Here is a 22,500-nt window from a genome sequence, read left to right on the forward strand (position 1 = left end):
CTTTGCAGAGTTGAGTACAAAATAAATGCAAATTGCCAGACAACTTAGATGCGATGCATTCAAGGCGTTCGATTCCTTCAATGTTTGTTAAATCCATAAAAAGATTTGCCATTTGATGTCAGTGTTGTATATAATCCCAAAGTTAGTAAAATATTATAAACAAAGCTCACTTGATATCCAACGGCGAAAAATGAAATTGTTTTCAAGATTCCAGATATTTATTTTTCATCGCCTGTCTTGTTTATCCAATTGACGTTCCATTCTTGAGCTCCATAAGAGTATATTTTGTTTAAAGATGCACTTAAACGCCATTCGTGTTACAATGATTTTCGACGCCATTACAAACTAATTAAATGTTCTCCTGTTTGCACCAGGGAAATCTACGAATTACCCCAACCCCCTTAAACCTAACAAAACACGCACTGAAGACTCTATCCACAAAGATACCATTTAGCAGGGGAGTGACGGGCAAGACTTTTACCGACATGGAAAATAAAAATATATTACCCATTTTCCAACTGGGATTGCCATACTGGCAACCCAGTAATAACCGAGGTCCGATTATTCAGATTCCACCCCCGAAGGGATTCTCGTCACCAGAGCCTCGAATCGACTCAAGGCTCTAGGAAACTGTAGGAGAACATACCCGAAGGGTTCTTATAGCCAAAAATTGGCTATTTGGACCTTACGGCGCCCGGTCACTCCTTGTGCTAACATGAATGCACCAATTAGTGGCGCTTGTGATTGTTCTTCACGAAAACCAATGAGAAGACACTTTGTTTCAGGGTTCCTTAGAGCTCTTCTCTCCCTTAGTCAAGAGAAGAGCTCTGGGGTCGAGATTGTGAACGTAGGCCAACGCCTTCCCTCTGTGTGCATGCGGACCAACCGTTATGCTGCCGTTACGGAATAGTGTTCCTTCAGCTTGCCTTTTCTCCACTCGGAAACGACAACTATAAGGCTTTGAAGATTCTTATATGGCAATCTAGATATCTTCAAAACACCATACTTTTGTCTGGGTAAAAACGTATTCTGTTGCCTCACGAGGCAAATATGGTGGGGTCACATATTTTTGGTACTTTCACTATTTTGAAGCTGAAGTTTGAAATTCCACTTTTAATACCCTCTCCTCGCGGCGCACTAATTTATGAACGTTTCCTTAAATTAACATTCAATGCATAAGGCGGTGACTCTTACCTTAACGAGCTTGCTTATGCTGAAACGTAGGTTATGTTGCAGGTGTTTGCACAGAAGGTTTAGAACCCGGAAAATTGCTTTCCTGCTGGCCTTGTCAAGTTGGAGATTCTTGGCAATGAATTTATTAACAGCAGACCTTTTACTGAAGTCAACATTTTCAAAAGACGTGTCTGAAACAATGAAAGGATCGAGCTCAAAGTTAGCCAGCTCACTTTAGCGCTGTTGGCTGTGTGGTGTTTGTTGTGTGTTAGGGTAGGGTGTTGCGTGATGTACTGTCTTGCAGAGCACTAAAACTCCCCCCTCCCCCTCCTTCCACTTTCCTGCCTCGTTTCCATGGGCTTGCGGAGAAGAAAAGAAAGAGAAAAGAGCAAAAACAACATGTACAAAAAGCTTTCTACTCACATAACCGTCAAACTATAATTAACATATGACTTTGACCATTTCCAGTACGGATATTATACGTTAATATATTCGTGATAGCTTGAATGCAAGGCTTAAGGAATTAAAATAAAACAGACGAAATCAATAATTTTGACATCTTCCATCCTCGATATTAATTTATCATTCTCACTTTAACCATTTTGTTAGTAGCTCGTACAGCTCAGTTTGCGAAGTTGCATGGATGGTGCGCATATTTTGCACCCGTTTGTTTAGTGTTGCATGGGTTTCAGTGTGAAATGGAGAAACTGACAGTGCAGTTTTTCTCTTGTTCCAGCTCGTTTTCCACGATAAAGTTGGATCGACCTGAACAACAAAAAAATGTTCACTGGAACAATACATCCGTATCACCAAAAGATTAAATGACTGAGTCTGGTGGCATGGGTGGCGTTCTTTCTCGGTTTTTCGAGGAGAGCGAACCGCTTATTCCCAAACAAGTTATTAAAATGGTCTGACTCCAATTGGCAACAAAATCTTCAAACTTTGCCTCCTCAGTACTTGGTCCATTTCCTGGAATTGTACCTTTTGAGAATTTAATGTTTTGCATATGAATTAGATTTTTATTTCATTTACAAAAAAGTGAAACAAAACTATTGTCAAGCCATTATTAAAGTGCTTTGGTTGGCTTTAGTTGATATTTAGATTGAAAGTTGTGAAGTTGCATCTTCAGCCTACACAATTATCACTTGGTGTATGCGCTATAAAGTACGTAAGTTCAAAAACCACTGCCAAAGTATGCACCAATTGCAAGCTAGGCTACATTTGATTTCCCATGTGCATGTTATGTGGAATTTGGCTTTTTGCAAAGTAGCTGTGTCCATGCATGCCCTAGTATGTTGGCTATTACAAATGACTTTCATGTATTTCGAAAAACACCTTGAAAATAAAATGAAGTTGTTGCTAATTCGTTGAGGTTTGGCCATGAAGGTTGGCTTTTTAACCCATATGAAGGATAAAGTTGTTTGTGGGTAGAACTGGCCGAAAACTACTGATAAATGGCGTGGATAAAAATCTTCAATCAGAGTGGGGGGCAGATCTCCTTACAACTCCATACTTAATTAGGCATTCAAATTTCCCCTACATAATTACTCACAAGCAGCAATCATGAATTGCGAGGTTGCAACCAACGTCAGATAACAATGGCATGTAATGGCGGATGGTGGTCAAAACAGTGAGAGCTAATCAGAAATTCTTTTGTGCCTGACCACCATCGGGGCGGCGATGACGTAACGTGAAACCAAGCATCACGGAAGTCGCTAACTTGCGTGCATAATAATGTATGGGGCTGTGCAGAAATCTTGCCCTATCGGAACACCAGAACGTTGTTCCTTAAGTCGGATGGGTTGCAAAGTGTTTTGACAACTTCGGAATGGGTCATCAACCTTTTAGGAAACAAATTCACGGGTTACAATAATTTATCACATTGTTTATTTATTTGTTTATTTATTTATTTATTTTAAGATTCACCCTAAGGTGGGTGTTAAATACAATAGGACACTAAGCCCCCTACTAGGCATTTACACCCAAAAACCCGACCCCTCAAAACTAGAACACCCAACCCAGCCCAAGATGAAAAAGTATATATCATTGAAAAAAAGTATTACAATATCAACAAGAGCACACAGAGAAAATATTAACTTTGCGACATTTAGGACATTGCTTTATGCTTTATGTTTACTTATTTGTTTTTGGCGGGAACATCCATTTCTGTGATGGTTATCCAAATCACTCTGTAAGTTGGCTGTTACAAATGACTTTGCAGCTAAACAAAGGAACATCATGTATTTCACGTCATGTATTTCGCAAAGCACCTTGGAAATAAAATGAAGTTCTTGCTAATTCATTGGGGTTTGTCCATGAGGGTCGGCTTTCTAATGCACGAGTCGATGCAACCCCCGTCCCCCATCCCGGGAATTAGGCGGGGATTAGGCATTTGCCGTTTCTAATGGGCGCTAATGCCCCGCTATGCGGGGAAATTTTAGGCTGGAATTCCAGATTTTAAAAGGCTTCATAGTATATATAGCGCTGCTAGACGTCTAACGAACATTGAACCGAAGAAAATTCATCTACATAAAATAGACAGTTTGCTCCTCGAACATTATTTTGCTTGCAAACTTCGACCAAAGAGCAAAAAGTACAAATGCATTATGCGGTTATCAGCCGCACGCGCCCCGCAACAGCCTTTTCTCATATTTTGAAAGTAAATTTTAGTTGGACGTCAATCAAATGCTTCCATGACGAATTCAAATGCTTCCAAAAGAACAGGACTACTGCCATGGAAACATTTGATTGACGTCCACCTAAATTTTAGTTTCGAAATATGAACAAATGTCATTGAGGGGCGTGTGTGACTGACAACCGCTGTAAAGTCCTTCACTAGGAATAAAAAAGTATTATTTAATAAGTGAAACACTTACCATGAATTCACGCTTCACCGCACTTCGCAATTCACTTGACTGCCTGGAATTACCACGGACGCAAAAACGATCAGCGGTTTTAACGTCTAACCCGTCTCCGCCCAAAATACCACAATATTCCAAATAAGGCTCATGCCTCGCCTACCGCGGCACAATTGTTGTGCCTAATCCCCGGCTAATCCCTGCATAGTCCTGGGGTTGGGTGGGGGAGGGAGGATTTACACGGACTGGTGCATAACCCATGTTCAGTTAGGAAGTTATGGAGGATGAAGTTGTTTGTGGGTTGACCGGGCCAAAAATTACTGTTAAATCGCATAGATAAAAATCTTGAATCAGAGAGGGGGATAGATTTCCATACAACTCAATACTTAATTATGCAAACAAATCTCTCCCTACATAATTACAAACAAACAGCAATCATGAATTGCTAGGTTGCAAGTTCACAGTTTCCAAGATGAAGACTATCAGGAGTAGTAGGTGACTTTCTGAAGGTCAATAACATGTCCTTTGTCTTCTTGCTGTTTATTAGCATGTGGTTGGATGTTGTCCACTCATGTATACTATTAAGTACAGCTTGCATAGAAGACTCGTCGTTGGTAGAGATAGACTCATAGAAGGTGCAGTCGTCCGCGTATTTGCATACACGGACTCGGTCGTGGAGGTTGGCAGGTATGGCATCATCGATGTCATCGATAAATATGTTAAATAATAGCGGTGAGATTACGGACCCTTGCGGGACACCGGCTGGGCAAGAACTTTTTGTAGAGAGAGCTCCAGGGAGTTTCACTTGTTGTGTGCGGTCAGTCAGGAAACTCTGGATCCATAGCCATAGACTAGTGTTGATATTCAGTTGCTTGAGCTTGTTCAAGAGGACAGAGTGATCAACAAGATCGAACGCCTTACTAAAATCTACAAACAATGTATGAATGCTTTTCCTTCCGTGTAGCTTGTTATCAGTGTCGTTGAACCAATTCTGAGAGATGTTTATGCGCGCCGATAAGGTTGATCGCCCATGGGCAAAGGCGTGTTGATTGTTCTTAGTTGACAGCTTGTCCTTGTTTAGAGAAATGTGTACTTTTTCCAGAATTTTTGCCATAACAGGCAGTACAGAGATTTGTCTAAAGTCACTTTCGATTTTTTCAGACGGATGGACCTTGGGTACAGGGCTCACCAAAGCGTGTTTATACATGGTTGGATGTTTATTCTGTACAATATTGCGGTAATGATATCATATGTTACTACGGCTAACTCCTCAGCAAAACGCTTGAATACCCAGGCCGGGATATTGCTTTCCTGGCATTCAGTTGTTTTAAGACATTTTTCACCTGTCCGATGCTTGATAGACGAGGACTAGAGACTGAAAGACCGTCAGGTTGAACCTCGGCCATAGTAGGTGTAAAATCGTGCCATGGACGAGTGATGGCTTTTTGGAGTTTTTCAGCAATTTCAGTAAGATTCTCTGAGGATGGAACTTGATTTGTGCTTCCCCCGTCACCACATAAACGGTAGATAGATTTAAACCATTTAGAAGGGTCAGTGGAGCGTAAATTTGCGGTCTTATTTTCGTAGAACCTTAATTGTGCATCACGGATCAATTGCATAACCTTCAGTTTCAGTGCCTGATAGTTCTGCATATCATCGGCTACGAAAGCTCGTTGTCTCCGCTTGATTTCGGACTTGATGTATGGAGTCATCCACGGTTATCACTGGGGTGCATCCGAATTTTCCTTACAGGCACAGCCTCGTCTAAGATGTTCAAGAGTATTTGAGTGAATAATTTGACTTTCAAATCGATGTCTTGAGCCGTGAATATTTCATTCTAGTTTTCGTTATTCAAGCGTAAAATTAGTAGCGCGATGTTACTCTGTTTACAAACTCTATACTCTCGCGAGATAGGTTTAAGTTTTGATTGTTGACATCTTCGTTTTATCAGTAAACATTGATGGTCCGATTTACCAAGAGGTGGAAGACGAAGCGTATGTTCAAATAAACTAGGCAACGTAGGCGGACAGAATGTCCAGCTCTGCTCGTTCTTCTGTTCTTTAATAGGCCAAGCGACTTTAAGCGATCAAAAACTTGTGCAGGAACACGATTCATCAAGGCATTATTTAGGCATTGTTGTCCCAAGCTAAGCAAAGCTGTGCGAGTAAACATCATGAAGAATTCACGTAGGAGCGCTGTACGTCTGATTCGAAATAGGAATACCAACAATTATATATTTAGGATGAAGTATACCTCACGGTAATACTTCTGCAGGCCCAAAATGCTTTAAAAATGCGATATATAAGAAAGCGACCCAAAGTGCTGCCAACCGTGGCGCTTACAAGCTCAAGGCACTCCGTCGGATGGGTCGCAAAGTTCTTTTGACCAATTTGGAATGGTTCACGGGTTACAATAATTAATCACATTGCTTTATGATTAAGCCTGGTTTTCACTAGCTACGCAAGCACAAAGCGCAAGCATCAGAGCGCTTATTTCACCGTGAAAACGGGGTTGACACAAGCATAAGGACAAGCACAAGGATCAAACTTTTTCCTTTTGCTTGTGCTTGCACTTATGCTTGCGTTTGTTTGCGTCGTGTGATAACGAAACGCAGCAATTTGTTGCGTCTGGCCAATTAAAACACTCGCTCCAGATTCCGTGCGTCTGAGCATTTGAACAAAATGGCGGTTGCCGTGGTTGATGATGGTTTTGTCGACGTTCGATTTCACTAGCATGAGCTTCTTATGCTTGTGCTTGTGCTTGAGTCGCTAGTGAAAACCAAGCTTTACCTATTTGTTTTCGGCGGGGACTGCATCCGTTTATGTCATGGATATCCAAATCTCTCTGTTCCACGAACTTTGCCTCGCAAGCAGAACATGACACAGGACAGAACTCCTCATGGAACTTTCTGATATGTAGACGTAACTTGCATTTTTGCACACTCTTAGAACACACATTGCATTGCACGTGTACTTTCCGACTTCCTTTCTGTTTGCCTCTCTTCGACATAACGTGCTCTACAGCTTCGATAACGATCGAAAAGTGTCGTCCGCAATTGAAACAGCGAAAATGACTCTCCGACAATGCTTAAATCCTTGTGTTACGAAAGATTTATCAACGGCGCAGGTGCTTCCTTAATTTTGAGAAGACTTTGGAAATTTTCCCCAAGTACATTTGAGCCAACCAACGTTTGCTTTACTTCACTTTCTTTTTTCGCAGCCAATCATTGCCGACTTTTTATGATGACTCATTGACAGGGACTTTCCCCTGTTAACACTCACATATCATTTTCTTCTATGTTCATGCATACATACATTAGCAGGGTTAAGGTGGACCCCATGCCAAATGGACAACAAAATCTCCGTTTTCTTTTAAAATGAAATTATCGCACAGGCCACAACTCCTGAATACATTTGAAGTTTAATAGCATCTGTTTACTGTCGTTTTTTTCCATGCGCCGTTACTTGGGATGTAGACTGCGAGCAGTCCCTTCATAAATCAGTCAAGCCGCCCGCATTCCTGAGGCAGTCTTGAGGCAGTCGTGTTTTGTCACGCAAACAAATATATGAAGGGACTGCTCGCAATCTACTTGAGATGAATATTTATGCCCTTCTTAAGGCGTCCAGTGTTGTATTTAAATGTCGCATTCTACAGATTCTGTGATGGTTGTTGTACATTGAACCAGTGATTTGAGAACCCAACGTAGCATGATCTACCTTGTTATGTATTAAAATTGCATGCAGGCGTTGCGTGTTTGTCTGGAATGCTCTTACATGTCTAGATTGTTCTTGAATATTCTTGAGGCAAGTACCAAAACCCGAAACACCGAAACGAAACCGCCGGAACGAAACCACCGAAACAACGGTCTTTGCACTGTTTTCAACGGCGATTTTACGCCAAACGCTCCAAACTTTCAGGGATCTGAAAGCCATCGGTGACGTCTATGTCTACATGTTCCAGAACTTGGCAAAGTCCCTTTTGGACTTACGGCTGTTTCTGCTTAGGTGGCCTCATATACAACAAGCCTTTTTCGAGACATCACCGCCAAGCCGGTCACTTCTACTCTTCTCGAATGGTGTGTGGATTATTTAACGTCCCACAGGGAACTTATAATATTTGTGAGACTTGGTTTATTGTTTATAATCCTTATCCGAGGAGACTTGAAGTTTGCAGTTGAAATTCACTTTCAACTCTGTTGCCTTAAGATCCTGAGTTTGATCCGGCCGAGGTTCCCGCGTCACAGCCCGTTACTTTTGGTCTTTGTGTGCTGATGGGCAGACACTTCACATGCGTGACATAGTTAATTTGAGATGTAGAAGGAAAAATAATGAAAAGAAATAAAATAATTTTTTGGTTTCACTCTTCGTATGTGCCGAGGGAATCTGCAAAGATTGCGAGTGGAGAACAACTGAAACAGGAAACTCGAAGCGACAATCTGCCCGGACGTCGACTCTCGGTGGTGTTTAATGAGTCTGTTTCGATGTTTTTGTTCAAGTTTTTATAGATGTTTCGTGCGTTCCGGTGGTTCCATCCGGTGTTTCGATTGTTTCGCTGGTTTCGTTCCAGCGTTTCGATTGTTTCGGCGGTTCCGGTTGCGTTTCGCTCCGGTGGTTTCGTTTTGGTATGGATTTTAGTACGTGCCTATTCTTGATCATTAATCAGGCTTGTGTTTACCTTGCGTCAGCATGCATGAATCAGCAGTTTTCGTCAGTTTGCATCAAAACAGGGTAACCGGCAGCCTCGCTTCCATTCTTAAGCCAGGTAACTTAGCTACAACTGTCAGACCTCCTTGTGCGCCTCATAGGATGGAATTCATTGGCAAAGTAGGAAGGGTCAAACGCGTGAAGTCCCTGTCTGCATTTGAACAAAAAAGTAATATCTAACATTTGTCGCCTCAAGGAAAGAGGCAAGAGACTACGGGAGACAAGTCTGCCCTTGTAGTCCATGTCTGAACGTGCGACGAACCTAATGCATGGCCCTACGCTGAACTCCTTCAATTTTTATCAAGTTCTTCTTATGAAAGACAGACCAAACAGGGACGCCAACTTCCATCTTGCTACGTACCATTGAAACATAAAGTAGCTTTTTAGCTTGCATGGGAGCTTTGAACCCACAGGTACGTTTTATGAAACCTAAAGAACGATCCGCCTTTTTAGTGATGGAGTCAGTATGGACTTTCCAGTTGAGGTCTTTTGTAACTGTAAATCCGAGATCACGGTAAGAATCTACAGGACCAATCAAAATGTTCCCCATCTGATATGGATGGATTAAAGGATTGAAAGATATTGATATCCTATGAATTTTGCATTTGGTAAAATTGAATGACATTCCCCAAGAGTCACCCCACTGCTTGATTGCAGAGATATCCTGCTGGAAATTCAAGCCATCCTCTAAAGTGCTTATCTTTCCAAAACACTTGGAGTCATCTGCAAACAAGGCGAGGGTTGACTCTGAGGAGATCACGCTAGAGAGGTCATATATATAAAGCAGAAATAAGAAAGGCCCAAGAATAGATCCGTGTGGCACGCCTGAAACTACGGGAAGCCAGTTGGAAAAACTACCTCTATCACAACCCTTTGACAACGCACAAAAAGGTAGCTCGAAAACCATTTTAAAAGACTACCACTATATAAGAGGAAGTTGTGAGGTACCGAATCGACAGCTTTTGTGAAATCTAAGTATAAAACATCCACTTAGGCCCGAAGAGTCAAGGATTTTTCCTATGTTTTGTAATACATTTATCATTTGAGTAGTGCAAGACCTTCCCTTCATAAAGCCATAATAAAGATGGTAAATTCGATTTTGGAGAATAGGATAGAGCTTATTAAGTAGGCACCTCTCCATCACCTTGCTGACACAAGACAAAAGAGAAACTGGACGATAATTTGTAACTAACCCCTTGTCACCTCCCTTATGTATGGGAACGATATTAGCCTCTTTGAAGCCTGGAGGGGACTGAACCAGACGACAGTTACTTGTTAAAAATATCACAGAGTGATGGAGAGAGTACGTCAGCACACTCCTTTCAGATCCTAGGGGGAAGATCATCAGGACCCATGGCCTTAATAACATCAAGACTCAAAAGCATGTCCCTCACCTCTGAAATAGTAATCTGGATAGAATTAAGAGAAGGATTACTATTATTATCACTATCAAGTGAGGTTCGAGGAAAATTCTCTTAGTTAAATACAGAAAGAAAAATCTGTTATTTATTTTATTTACGACATTTTAAGCGATGACATTCGCAGGGAGGACAAAGAAATAGGATACGAGGTCCCATACAAAGCCAATATATCTCCAGGTCGGCGGCCACAAAAATTAGAAAAGAGACAGACTAGTATATTTTAACGGGATAATACATCAGAAATAAATGAAAACGAGAACAAAAATTAAGCTAACATGAAAAAAAAAAAAAAAAATTGTAGTAGTAAAGGATTAACGCGGGTTCGGTCGTCTGCAGATAGGGCAAATTATACTCCATGTGCGGATATTTTCTGGATCGAAGGACTGTGTAAGGTGAGAGGTGAAAAGACCTTTTAGCCGGGATTTAAAAAGAGATGCATGTCCGCTCAGAGGAACGGATTTCCAGAGGGAGAGCATTCCATAGAGGACAGACACGAACAAAATACGACTCGCGGTGTAGAAGAGCGAAAAAACTGGATTGTATCAGAGATGTCCAGATTATTTCTCCTTTGATACATTGGAAAAGAAAGAGGCGGTCTAAATACTCAAGAAAGTACGAGAGAGGAAAAAAGCTGACTTTTAGGAGGCGCTGTTTGTAGTCAAGTTCCAGGCCACGCAGGATATAACGTGTGGCTAGTCGTTGCACTGCCTCCAAGGTGCGCATCAAGTTAAGTGGGCCAGGAAGAGTAGAAGCCTTTTTGAGCAGTGTCTTCTAAGAAATCCGAGCATCCTCTTATGCAAATCAAACTCATTTCCGTTACAATAGTTGAACACCAAGACTCACTTCGAAACCGAGACAAACAGCAACTCGGAAATGGCCCATTAAGGATGGTGCCTATTATTAATTGTTATTACACGCATACGTTCTGCTCATCCCCAGATACTCGGGTTTACTCTGTCTGTAGTGCTTATTAATGCAGAGATATTTTTGCGCGGTTTAAAGCTATGCAGAGAAAGCAGAACTTAGCAAGTACTCTTGGTATCCAAAAAGAAAATTGGGAGTAACCATGTATTTTCTGAGACAATTAAGCTTCAATTTGGAAAAGAACGCCATGCATTGCTTTTATTGTCACCCCCAATTTTCTTTTTGGATTTCAATAACACTTGTTAAGATCTGCTTTTCCCGTATATTCATAAACCGCCCAAAAATATCTTTGAATTAGTAGCACCGTCCTTAAACAAGAACCCGCCAAAACTACACTGACAAAACAACTTCAAAAATTCATATTTTAATATGTATATATACAAGACATTTCTCCTTTGAAGTATCAGAAAGGACTACAAACGGCACAGCCGAAAGAATAATATTTTCATTCTATATTTCCATCAACTTGTTGGTAAGATAAAAAGACGTTCCAAATAATTTTTTCACTTAATTTTAGGTTCCTTTCAAAAGAAGTACAGCTCTGAAGATTTAAGATGTTTCCGGTATTCGACCGAATTACGGTTAACAAAAATAAACAAAATATGTACGTAGCTCTTTTATTCACATGCTGTATACAGTTTTGTGAAAGTGAAGAACGTTTCCACTTCGTGAGTCAATTTACTAAAAAACTTTCTCACCATTCTGGATAAAACTATTAACTCATTAATTGATTTGAGTACGAGAGCGAAGCACACAACCCGGTGAGTGAGTAATTCTTTACTCTCGTGCTTGAGAAAATTGATTCGTATTCCATTTAATTAAATATATTAGCTGGCTTGAAACTCATTTTGAGTGCTGATACTCAACTTCTAAAGTAAAAAGAAACTTTTCTAATTTATTAAATCAAATTACTAGCCCTTTTTGCTCTGTAGCATACTGCGCTGTTCAAAATAGCACGTGAACTCTACCCTATCATCAATCATATCTAAGCTGACAGTTGATGGGCCGTTTAAAACTTCGCTAATGATCGAAATCAGCCAGTCAAGAAGAGCGACGTTGTGTTTTGATCCAATCAACTACAGTAGTTGACGACAGTCACAAACGAAACTTCGACTGATTAACAATTACTCCTCGAGCCCGAATGGGCTCTAAGTCAATAGCCCATGAGGCCGAAGGGGCTATTGACTCAGAGGCCATGAGGGCGAGAGGAATAATTGTTTTAGTAAAATCCAACTAGTTGGTCAAAAAAATATCGAGACAAAACATCTTTCGCTAGTTAAAGCTAGACTGTAATTGTTGTTTTGGATTTCAAAGCCGGCGCTTTTCGCTACTGGTGGGCTATAACAAAAAGCCTACTAGTAGCTCAACCAATCAGAACGCAACATTGATAATAGACCACAAGTTGGATTTTACTAATAATAGATATCACATTATGAAAAGTAGCAATACCTAAATTCATTAAACTCAGAGAGTTTGTAAAAGCTGCACAATTGTACTTGTAAACAATTTTCGTTTACAATTTACCATTCATGATTTTTTTTTAAAAGATACAGTGCGAAACACACAAAGTCGTCATGTCATCATCATCGTTTGTGCACGATCGCTAGATATCCTTTTTCGTTTCCAAAGTACAATTCATCAATTTCATCATCATCACCGTCATCATGATCATGGTCATCGTCGTCGTCGTAGACATCATCATCGTCTTCATCATCATTTGGGAGATTACGCAAGAAAGACGACTACGGCTACGAGAACGCCACAAAACAATGGGTTTAATGAGCAAAAACAATAGCTCTGCACGCCCTGCACGTGCGTTTTGCATTTTGGTACATTTCTTTGCCGTCCTCTTCCTGATAACGACGTGAAATGACCAAATTCGAGGTTGTGTAGAGGACGTGAGAACCTGACAAAACATTTCAATTTTTTCCCCAAACAACCACACGGTTATGCCAATTTTGTTCCTGCAATGTTGATACACACTTTCCATTGCTAACGACTTGGGGTTATAACAAAAATTATTACAACAACGGGAAATAATATTTTTAGACGACGTTCTCGTTGGCGGCGGCGACGTCCTTGCGTAAGCTCCCTATTATCATCGTCATCGCCGTCGACGTCGTCTTTGTCGTCATCATCATCATCGACATCGTAATCATCAGCATTGTTTTCATTATCATCATCGTTCGTCGTAGTTGTACTTTAATGAAGACGCACACAATTCAAGTTTTTAACCCTCAAACTTCGATTTTATGGTCAACTCATTGGCCAAATAAACAATGTGATGCCTGTGCTTTCTCCCAGCTTTGGAACTAATTCTCCCCGACCACTGAGGTGCTTGATGCGAATGCGTTCCTCCTCGGTAGGTCAAAGTAGCGGCGTCAAAATATCAACAAACGTCGCTGGAAATCGTCCCACCTTGCCATTCATCTCTCCACGCAGCCACTCTTCGTTTACTCTCTCAAGCAAAACAATGATGTCATCAACCTAAAAAACACAAGACGAGAGTTTTAAAAAAAAATTATAACCTTAACTCGTTCCGCTCATAAACCGTTGCGGAAACTAGTCGGGTTTAGTCAAAGGACGTCCTTGAACTAAGCTCCCAGGCCACGATGTAGCGTGACTGCCGGTTCGGATAGGACTCTACTACCTAGCAACAAGAGAGGAGAAAAACGAGATGCAATCTTTACGCCCAAAATGACGACGATTTCAAATGAGGAAAAAAAAATCCCACTCACCCACCCACCCAGATTTTCGATGGTGACTCGGAGATACTCGGAAAAAATCCGAGTGCTCATTCTCAGGAGTCGAACCTACGACCGGCTACCGATGACTAGTTCGGATGCTCTACCACTGAGATATAGGAGCCTCGTGGGAGTTAGGCCATTAAACTAGGTACAGGTGGCGATTGTCCCACTCTGTCCGGCTAAGACTGTCCAAGATGAAAGATTGAAGTGAAAAATTCAGGTGGCTTCAGCGGGATTCGAACCCATGAACTCTGCGATGCGGGTGCAATCCCGTACCAAGTGAGCAATCTTTCGCGCGTCTGGAACCCGCACTTCAAATACACATTTCTTTCACTGTCCAAAATGTTGCATTTTCGTTACATTATTATCAAGCAGATAAAAAATGTTACAATCGAAAATATCTCTTTATTTCATTTATCGGGAGTGCAAAGCGAATCAGGCTTTGTGGTAGGCATCTTCAAAGTGTCCATAAAAGATCTAAGAAAAGATAACGATTTTATAGATTTACCTTAAACGATAATTCGTCTTCAAATTCACCATCAAAATCGAACAGAGCCTTTGCTTTCGGTGCCGGTTCGTCGTCCTTCTCCTCAGACTGGCATTCGGTACCTAAAACAGAAACACCAATTGCAATTACCAACGTCAGCGGAGCCCGGTCCACAGGGTACCGCTACATCAGAAAAAAAAACCCACCCCACGCCAGGGCACTAATTTTGGCAACGAGCCAAAGTGGCCACAAAGAGAGGCAATTCGCCACTTTGAGGTTGCGCGGGAGACAGGGTCTCGAGCCTTGTTGAATTGCATTGTGGGACTGTTTTGGGGGACGCATTTTCATCATTGCGTGCGGGCCAGTCATTAAGTGTTTTGTTATACCTACGAACTCAAAATAGAACAACACACGGATTTTTACACGGAATTTCCCGCTGTTTGAAAGGTGCACGATTACGTGCGAATCGAAAGTTCAAGTCGTTGTTTGCCTAGGGAGTTAGTGAGTTTTGACCCATGACACGTGACACGTTCTCCTCCAATCGGAAAACGTATTTGAGTTGGGAGGTATAACAACCCATAAACCCATTCCTCTTCCTTGCGTGGTCATGGATCAAATTACAACTAGTTTTTCCACCTTTACTTTAGGGCCTCTAAAACAGTGACTTTGCAGGAGAAAGCGAACCAAAGAAATTGGTGATAGACACTTAAACAGTAGAGGTATATCTCTCTGAAACAGCCTACTCTTGATTCTCAGGCAGGTAGGATCTTTGAATCACTTTTGAGTTTTTGCTCACAGCATTCATGGAAAGCAGGTAAAGTCTCTCTGGGTTTTAATGTAAGTACTAGTATTTTAATTCACTTTTAAACGCATTTGGTTCAACTATTTAGCACCGCACGGTCAAAACTTCATAGAAATTTTGATCATACCCAACTCCTGCGAAAGCTCAACGAATGTCCGAGGAAACATTCCCTCGTGTCCTCCGAGCTTGCCTCTCAGCCAATCATCACTGATAACTTCTGTGACCTCGATTTTATCTCCTTTCGCGAAAGACAACTCATCCGAGCCGGAACCAGTGAAATCGTACTTCGCAGTACCGTATTCAACCGCCCGGGACGCTGTCGTCGATTCTGAAGCAGAACATGAAGTCGCACGCTTGAATACATCAATAAAATGAATTGGAATTAAAAGCGCCACTCCTAATAAGTGTCTATTCATCTTGAGAATACAAATCAACTTGGAGTTAGAGAATGTTGGTTTTAGAGACCCCGAAAAAAACTGCCAATCGGAGTTGAGTTCAAAACCAGCAAACTGAACACGCATAATTATAATGAAGCGTGAGGTCAAGATGGCTGGATATTGGCCAAGTTTTTTTTGTTTATGGACCGAGACGAAGTCGAGGTCCATAAACACGCAAAAAAAGAACGAGGCCAATATCCAGCCAGCTTGACCGAACAAGCTTGGTCAATAAAGGATTTATCATATGAAAAAAACACTAAAAAATGATCTTTAATCTTGCGGGACCAAATGAAAAATCTCGAGCGTGCAGTATAGCTCCATCTTGCCCGCTCGGGTAGCTAATCACAGCGCGGGATTTGGTTCATCTTGCCCAATCACAGAGCTAGTCATATAATAACGAACTTCAATTAAGTTTCATGTGTGTTTAGTACAGGGGCACTCATTGGGGACACAGTTCTCGCGCCACTTTTTCAATAAATCACTAGTGAAACCAAAACCAATCGTGGCTCGCGCGGACGCTCGCGCGAGTACATTTTCACGCGCTTTGTGTCGGTTGCGTGTAATTACTTCGAGTTTTGATTGGTTTACTGGATTGTCTCAGTCCTTTTTGATTGGCCAAAGTAATCACTTTGGTTTTGGTTATACGACACTTGATTGAAACTCGCTCTATCGAAAATTAGAGCGGTTTTCAATTGAGTGTCGGAAGTAATTAGCGAATTGCTTTGGGTTTTATTTCTTCACTCAGTGAATTGTTCAAAGTTCTCGCGCCACTTTTTCAACCAATCAGAAGTGAAACCACAACCAATCGTGGCTCGCGCGTGCACATTTTCCCGCGCTTTGTGTCGGCTACTTGTAATTACTTTGAGTTTTGATTGGTTTACCGGATTGTCTCCGTCCTTTTTGATTGGCCAAAGTAATGACTTTGGTTTTGGTTTTACGACACTCGATTGAAACTCGCTCTATAGGTTGGTTTTTGAGGAGAGGGGAAAGCTGGAGTACCCGGAGGAAAACTTCTCGAGCATAAATGAGAACCAACAAACTCAAGGGAGGTGAGTGCTCTCACTACTGCGTCCATCCCTGCATCTGACGTCAAAACTTTAAATCCTGAAAGTTACACCGTAAGAGGGAATAAAAAAATCAACATACACATGTAGTTGAGGCCAGGTGAGAGATACCCTCGATGGGGTTAAGCTCCCCATTTCCATCAACTGAGTCCCAGAAAGTGTTGTAGTCTCTCTTTTGCTCTAAATCGTTGAAACGAACGAACACTTCAACATGACTGAAGCTGCGGGTCTCAAATACCGTGGGCGTTTGTTACTTCAACCAACGCCCGCGGTAAAAGCGACCCGCAGCTTCAGCCATTGAAAGTTCAACGCAAGCGTGCGTTTCAACGATTCTAGAGCAAAAGAAAGACTGCTCGCCGTCTAATGTGTAGATTGATTCAAGCATGACTATTGAATGGAGTAAATCACCATCATTACTAATTTTGGGGAAAAAGATTAATTCTAGGAAGGGCATTGAAACACCCGCCTGGCTGACCTCCTAATGTATCTTCCATCATTTCCACGTATGCCGCTGGAAACATCCCCACTCGTCCATTCAGCTCCCCCTCGATCCATTCATCTCCCACTTTCTTGTGAACTTTAATGACATCTCCTGTGTTAAAACTGAGATCGCTTGGCACATCGCTGTTGTAATCAAACATCCCTTTACAGTAGAGAATACGCTCTGAATCTGTTGCTGCGCTTTCGTCGTTTTCGGCAGCCGCCGCTTTTGCTACGGTCACCGGCAACTGATTGATTATGTCCGTGCTTATGTCAACGAAATTACAGGGGAAGACCCCAGTCTGCCCGCAGGTCTCTCCTCTCAGCCAATCGTCGTTGATCTTCTCGGTCACATGAATCGTTTCCCCAGAGGTAAAGACCAGTTCACCGTCATGTTTGTTCCCTTGAAAATCATATAGTGCTACAACATCAAATGGTGAATGTGAAAAAGCTGCGGTTGGCTGAAAAGAAAAAATGAAACATCAGAATAACCAAATGGCATGTAAACAAACGTTCGAACGGATTTCTAGGCTCCCGAGCCTTAATAAGACATAGCGGGGCTATCAATCTTAGGACTATTAGGGAGCTTAAGCATGCCATCTTTTTGAGAGGCGGACGGCAACCGGAAGTGAACATTTCGCATGCCAGGACAGTAGTTTCTCCCAGATTCTCAAGAACGTCGCGTACTTAAGCTGAGGCGACGTGACTGATGGCTTATGGAGAGGGACTTGAAACCTGGACCCCTGGAGCATGTAATTCTTTGTCTATTAAACTTCAAGTCAGAAGAGAAAACGCCTATTAAATTATTGAGGTCTTGTGGGGGCGTTTATACGAACACGTGGCAATTCTGTTACAATTTCCCTTTCTTCTCTTAATACGTTCTTTTTCTAGAAACGAAACAATAACGTTTTTGAAAAAGTGAGCTAAAAGAGGCACGAAAGATATAAGTGATCCTAGCACTCATCCAGACAATCCGAGGAATCGTTAGTCTCCTTTGCAGCCGTTTTTTGGATGTCACGCGTTGCGTGACATAAAAAAAAACGATTGCAAAGGAGAGTAAGGAATCGTCTCTTGTATACACCTGAAAAATTTATGTGGCTTCAACGGGATTGGAACCTATGACCTCTGCGATGCCGGTGCTCTACCAATTGACTTTCAGCTGGGAACAGGTCAACTTGTTGGACTCATGTATTCCCGTGAAAGGACCAGTTGATAAAAGAAATAAATGAACATTCAGATGTGCACTTCAAATGTACATTTTTTTCATTAAAAGAAGTACAATATTAATCAGAAGACGTTCGTAAAACGTTTTTCCTAACTTTTTGTTGTGTATTGTATCGCACGTTTTATGCCGTTTACATTTTATATATCTTTTTTTTTGGGGAGGGGGGGGGAGGATGAGGATTGTTTATTGGAAGCGGGAGTTCATTTAACTTTTTGAACTTGAGGGGAGGGGAACGTTTTTTTTTTCAAGAGGGCATTTCTTCGAGCTTTTTTCTACAATTATTTACTTACTGGTTCTTCCTGTACAACTTCATCCGGAAGATCTTCGATAATTTCCACAAACTTTACGGGAAACATTCCTTCTTGTTCTCCCAGACGCCCTATGTACCAGTCATTATCTACCCTTTTAACGAGCACTATTTCATCTCCAGCCTATTAAAAAACAAGACAGACGTGATGTGTCACGATACGGGTTTGTGTTATCACACACTGGTTTGCGTTCGCCTTTAGTCTTGAAAAGACTTCGGCATACAACTGAAGAAAACTAGAAACGAGCAGATGACCTTCCGATTGCCAGTTCGGCTACTCGTTTAATGACCGTGACCAACATTGACCAATCAATCATGACTCGGGCATACTCGAAAAGCAACCATCAAACTGATGATTTTACGATTAACGGTTCGAATGTTCTACCACTGATTAATTGGGCATATTCGGAAAGCAGGGATCGAACCGACGATCTAACGATTTCCAGGCGGATGATCTACCACTCATGAATAGACACTACTCGGAAAACAGGAAATAAATCGATGACCATCCGATTACCAGTTCAGATGCTGAACTTGCAACGGAGGCCATTAAACAATCAAATGATTTTCGTCCTCTGGCAAGTAAACTTGTAATGTGAGATAAAGAGGACCGGAACATCCAAAGCTAGGACATCGGGCACTAAAAACCACTTATGTCCACGATTGCAGCTAATTAGATGCAAACCCACTTTTGACATCAACGAGACGTGCCCCTTTAAAGTGCAACTATGATCAAAAAGATACTTCCTTTTTTTCTACAGAAAGAGCGATTGCTCAACACTTGAGCTGTTTTTCTTTGATAATTTTACTAAGCTATCCTTTCCTCAACTTACCTTGTTTAACATTGAATTATATTTGAGATAGGAACTCCAGTTGTTATGAAGAGTGATTAAAATTTGAAGTTGTCAAGCCATGATTTACACGAAAGAACAGATATGCGTGGCTTTGTTGGTCGAACTGCATTCTGGTACTACAATCTTTAACAATTCACCTACTATTAGTATTCCTAAAGCAATATTACGATGATTGGACATGTTATTACACCAAATGGCTATTTTGTTGTAATGCCCGCCAGATTTCGCTTGAACAGAGCAGAATACAATCAAGCGATTACAATAACATTTGCAGCCGTGAGATCGTCTTACCGAGTTGGAAGGCGCAGGATCTTTGACTCATATCCTCATAAATAATCACCACCGTGCGTATTTATTTATAGCAGCCAGCAAAGTAGCCTGGGGACGACTTGGTAAGTCAATATCACTGAACAGTGGCTTTGCCTGTGAAATCGCTTCGCTTAACTTTGATTCAATTGATCAAAACAGAAAGGAAACTCGCTAAAAAAGTGTTAACATAGAAGAAAAATACTAAAACAACTCTTGAGAGCAAAAAGAAATGTAAGTTTTATTAATGTATAGACACTGTTTTGTTACATTAAGCACAGAAGCTCGTAAATGGCCGCCCAAAACAGGCCGTCGAAAATCTCCCATTTCTGAGAACTGGCCGTCCTTTGGACGGCTGGACGGCCGCCTGGCTAAAAGCCTGTTCCAAAATGGCTGCCATTTTAGTATTATGTTGTTTGATTGCAAATTGGCCCTTTTGGCCTCGTTCAAGGTTAAATATTCCTTTAAATTTTACGTTTGAAAGCGAGGCTAGAAGGGCCAATTTGCAAGTAAACAAACGAATACTAATACGGCGGCCATTTTGGAATAAGGTGTATGCTGAAGTTGGCGAGAAGGGCAAGGAGACACTTCGTGACGCTTATTGAAACCCGCGGCATCTAATTAGGGAAAACTCTGCATGGACATCTCTCATTATGGGACTTGGTTTCTCAAATGATGGCAAACCTTTAGCCATAGATACAAACTCAAAACGTAGATAAAAGGAAAAGCTCCACTTACGCTAAATCCGAGGTCGTCAAGGGCTGTAGGCTCATAGTCGTACAAGGCAATGGCAGAGGGCACTATGTATGTTTCACGAACTGAGGACACTTGAGTTGAAGCGGCCTTCTCCTTCACCTTTTCTTTTGGCCTGCAAAAACGGTGAAACATAGTAGAGCCCAGGCAGTACTCTGAAGTTGCTAGCTAGTGCAGCCAGTGCAGTAATCTTATTTTCAACATAATTTTCTCATCCGAAACACATTTGATGAAACTGGCATGTTTAATAAGTGAGGAGGAGCTGGGTAGTAGCTGCTCCAGAGCCCCATGCCCCTCCCCCTGGTAAGGCCCCCTACCCGTGACTCGCTGCATATATGACGCAAAGACTTCAGTCGTTGGACTTCTGCAAGGTTGTGGCTTTAGAAAGGGCAAAGCGTGTAGTCGGAAGCTCCAAGTGACGCGCTTATCCTAGCCGGCTAGACATACTCTACAAAACATGTGTGATGTACAATTATTGCAGGAGAGCTGGCATTTAACCTTTAAACGAAACTGAGGCCAGTGTATTTTCATGACAATTTAAAACGTTTGAAAGCTTTTTACGCAGTCTTTTGCGCTGAACCTCGTCGACGTTACTATTCTTTCGACACCTAAACGAAATACTCAGAAAATGGCGCAGAGAAACGAGATCATTTTGGTCAAGCTATTCGTCCACACACCAGCGACGAAATAACTATACTTTTTACACGACTTGTTTGTGACCTACAATATTTATTTCTGTTTTGTGAAAAGTTGGGGAGTGGGAGCTAAGAAAGGAACAAAACTCCTTTGTAGTTAGCACGGCATCACCAATGCGTGAGATACTTGTTAAAAATGTTGCCCGTATTTCCGACTCAACATTTTGGTTGCGCTATGTTTAAGAGATATTTCGGACTAGACATGCGCGCGTTTTCATACAACGGAAGATCGTCAAATAATTTACAAGAAATAAATCATTACTTACTTAGTTGTTGGTTCTGATGGTCGATGTGGCTTGTCCTTCGATGACACTGATGTAGAAACAGGCCGAGGCGGTTTCGATTTTGCCTTTGATGCGGCCTTTTCATGAGGTCCGGAATCACGCGACTGAGACGTGCCTTTCATGTGATCATCTGCAGACGACTCTCTAACACGTTGTGCCTCTGTTTCACTCTTACTTCCAGCATCACCCTTTTGTATTCTGGGCGGTGGGGGTCTTTTTCTTGATCCTTTTCTGCTCGGATTGCGCTCAATTTCACGAGCTCCATAAACACTTGTCTCAGATGTGCCTTTCGCTTGACCATCAACCGACCTCGCTCCCACGGTGTCCGATTCTATTTCATTCTCCTTGCTACCCGCATCGGCCTTCGTAACGACTGAAGCAGCTTCTGCCAGCGTAGAACTATTTTCCGATTGCTCGTGTATGTCCTTCGAAGATTGACTGTCGAGTGCTTTGGATGGTGGCCTGGGTGGTCTTTTTTGACCTTTTGGTTTCTCATTCTTGTCTTCGGTTCTATCGTTGAGTTCAAAGGTAGCTTCCACTCCCCCACGAACAGACTCTGCCGTGGGGGGCCTGGAGGGTCGAATTTTTTTGCTTGACGCTGTTCTCTCCAGACTCTTCTCATTCTCTACTGGTGATTCCGTATTGTCAGATCTCGGTGCCTCCGGTACATTTTCACGTTGTTTTGTCCCAGGCACACAAACCGGTCTTGGCGGTTTTGGTTTCTTCTCTTGCTTTCTCTCTGTTGATGCCGTTGACTCCTCAGCCTTCAATTCTTCCAGGGAAAGAGATATGCCTTTGTCCCGTTCATTATTCTCCTCTCCTGGGGCACCGACTGGCCGTGACGGGGCCGCCTTTCTCACGCTTGGTCCTCTTTGGGGCCTCTTGGGTGCTATACGCCCTTCGCCTGCTTCCTGACCTTCAGGGCGTGCGGCTCTTATTATGGTAGGTATGCGCCTTGGTTTAGCAACCATCTTCTCCTG

General features: G+C 42.0%; 2 protein-coding genes across 4 annotated transcripts in view; both read right to left on the reverse strand.

The window, feature by feature from the left end:
- Positions 1–7,505, reverse strand: part of LOC138000563 (2'-5'-oligoadenylate synthase 1-like) — a 38,500-nt gene extending 30,995 nt beyond the window's left edge. For 2 of the 3 annotated variants that reach the window (XM_068847059.1, XM_068847060.1), the window contains exons 1-2: positions 6,821–7,505; positions 1,195–1,364 (exon numbers count right to left, since the gene is read on the reverse strand). In XM_068847059.1, the coding sequence (XP_068703160.1) occupies positions 1,195–1,364; positions 6,821–7,040 (390 nt within the window). In that variant the 5' untranslated portion in view covers positions 7,041–7,505. Of the gene's footprint in view, positions 1–1,194; positions 1,365–2,725; positions 2,754–6,820 lie in introns of those variants that run through there. The other variant, XM_068847062.1, reaches the window with a different exon arrangement.
- Positions 7,506–11,516: 4,011 nt separating this feature from the next.
- The window catches only part of LOC138000565 (SH3 domain-containing protein 19-like), a 16,755-nt gene continuing 5,771 nt past the window's right edge, over positions 11,517–22,500 (reverse strand). Inside the window, exons 3-9 of the mRNA XM_068847064.1 lie at positions 21,503–22,500; positions 20,527–20,656; positions 18,612–18,752; positions 17,092–17,557; positions 15,243–15,443; positions 14,335–14,435; positions 11,517–13,566 (exon numbers count right to left, since the gene is read on the reverse strand). The exon at positions 21,503–22,500 is cut by the window's right edge and continues 1,261 nt beyond it. Coding sequence (XP_068703165.1) covers positions 13,447–13,566; positions 14,335–14,435; positions 15,243–15,443; positions 17,092–17,557; positions 18,612–18,752; positions 20,527–20,656; positions 21,503–22,500 — 2,157 coding nt within the window. The 3' untranslated portion in view covers positions 11,517–13,446. The remainder of the gene's footprint in view (positions 13,567–14,334; positions 14,436–15,242; positions 15,444–17,091; positions 17,558–18,611; positions 18,753–20,526; positions 20,657–21,502) is intronic.

This window comes from Montipora foliosa, chromosome 4 (genome assembly GCF_036669935.1).
Source record: "Montipora foliosa isolate CH-2021 chromosome 4, ASM3666993v2, whole genome shotgun sequence".
NCBI lineage: Eukaryota > Metazoa > Cnidaria > Anthozoa > Scleractinia > Acroporidae > Montipora > Montipora foliosa.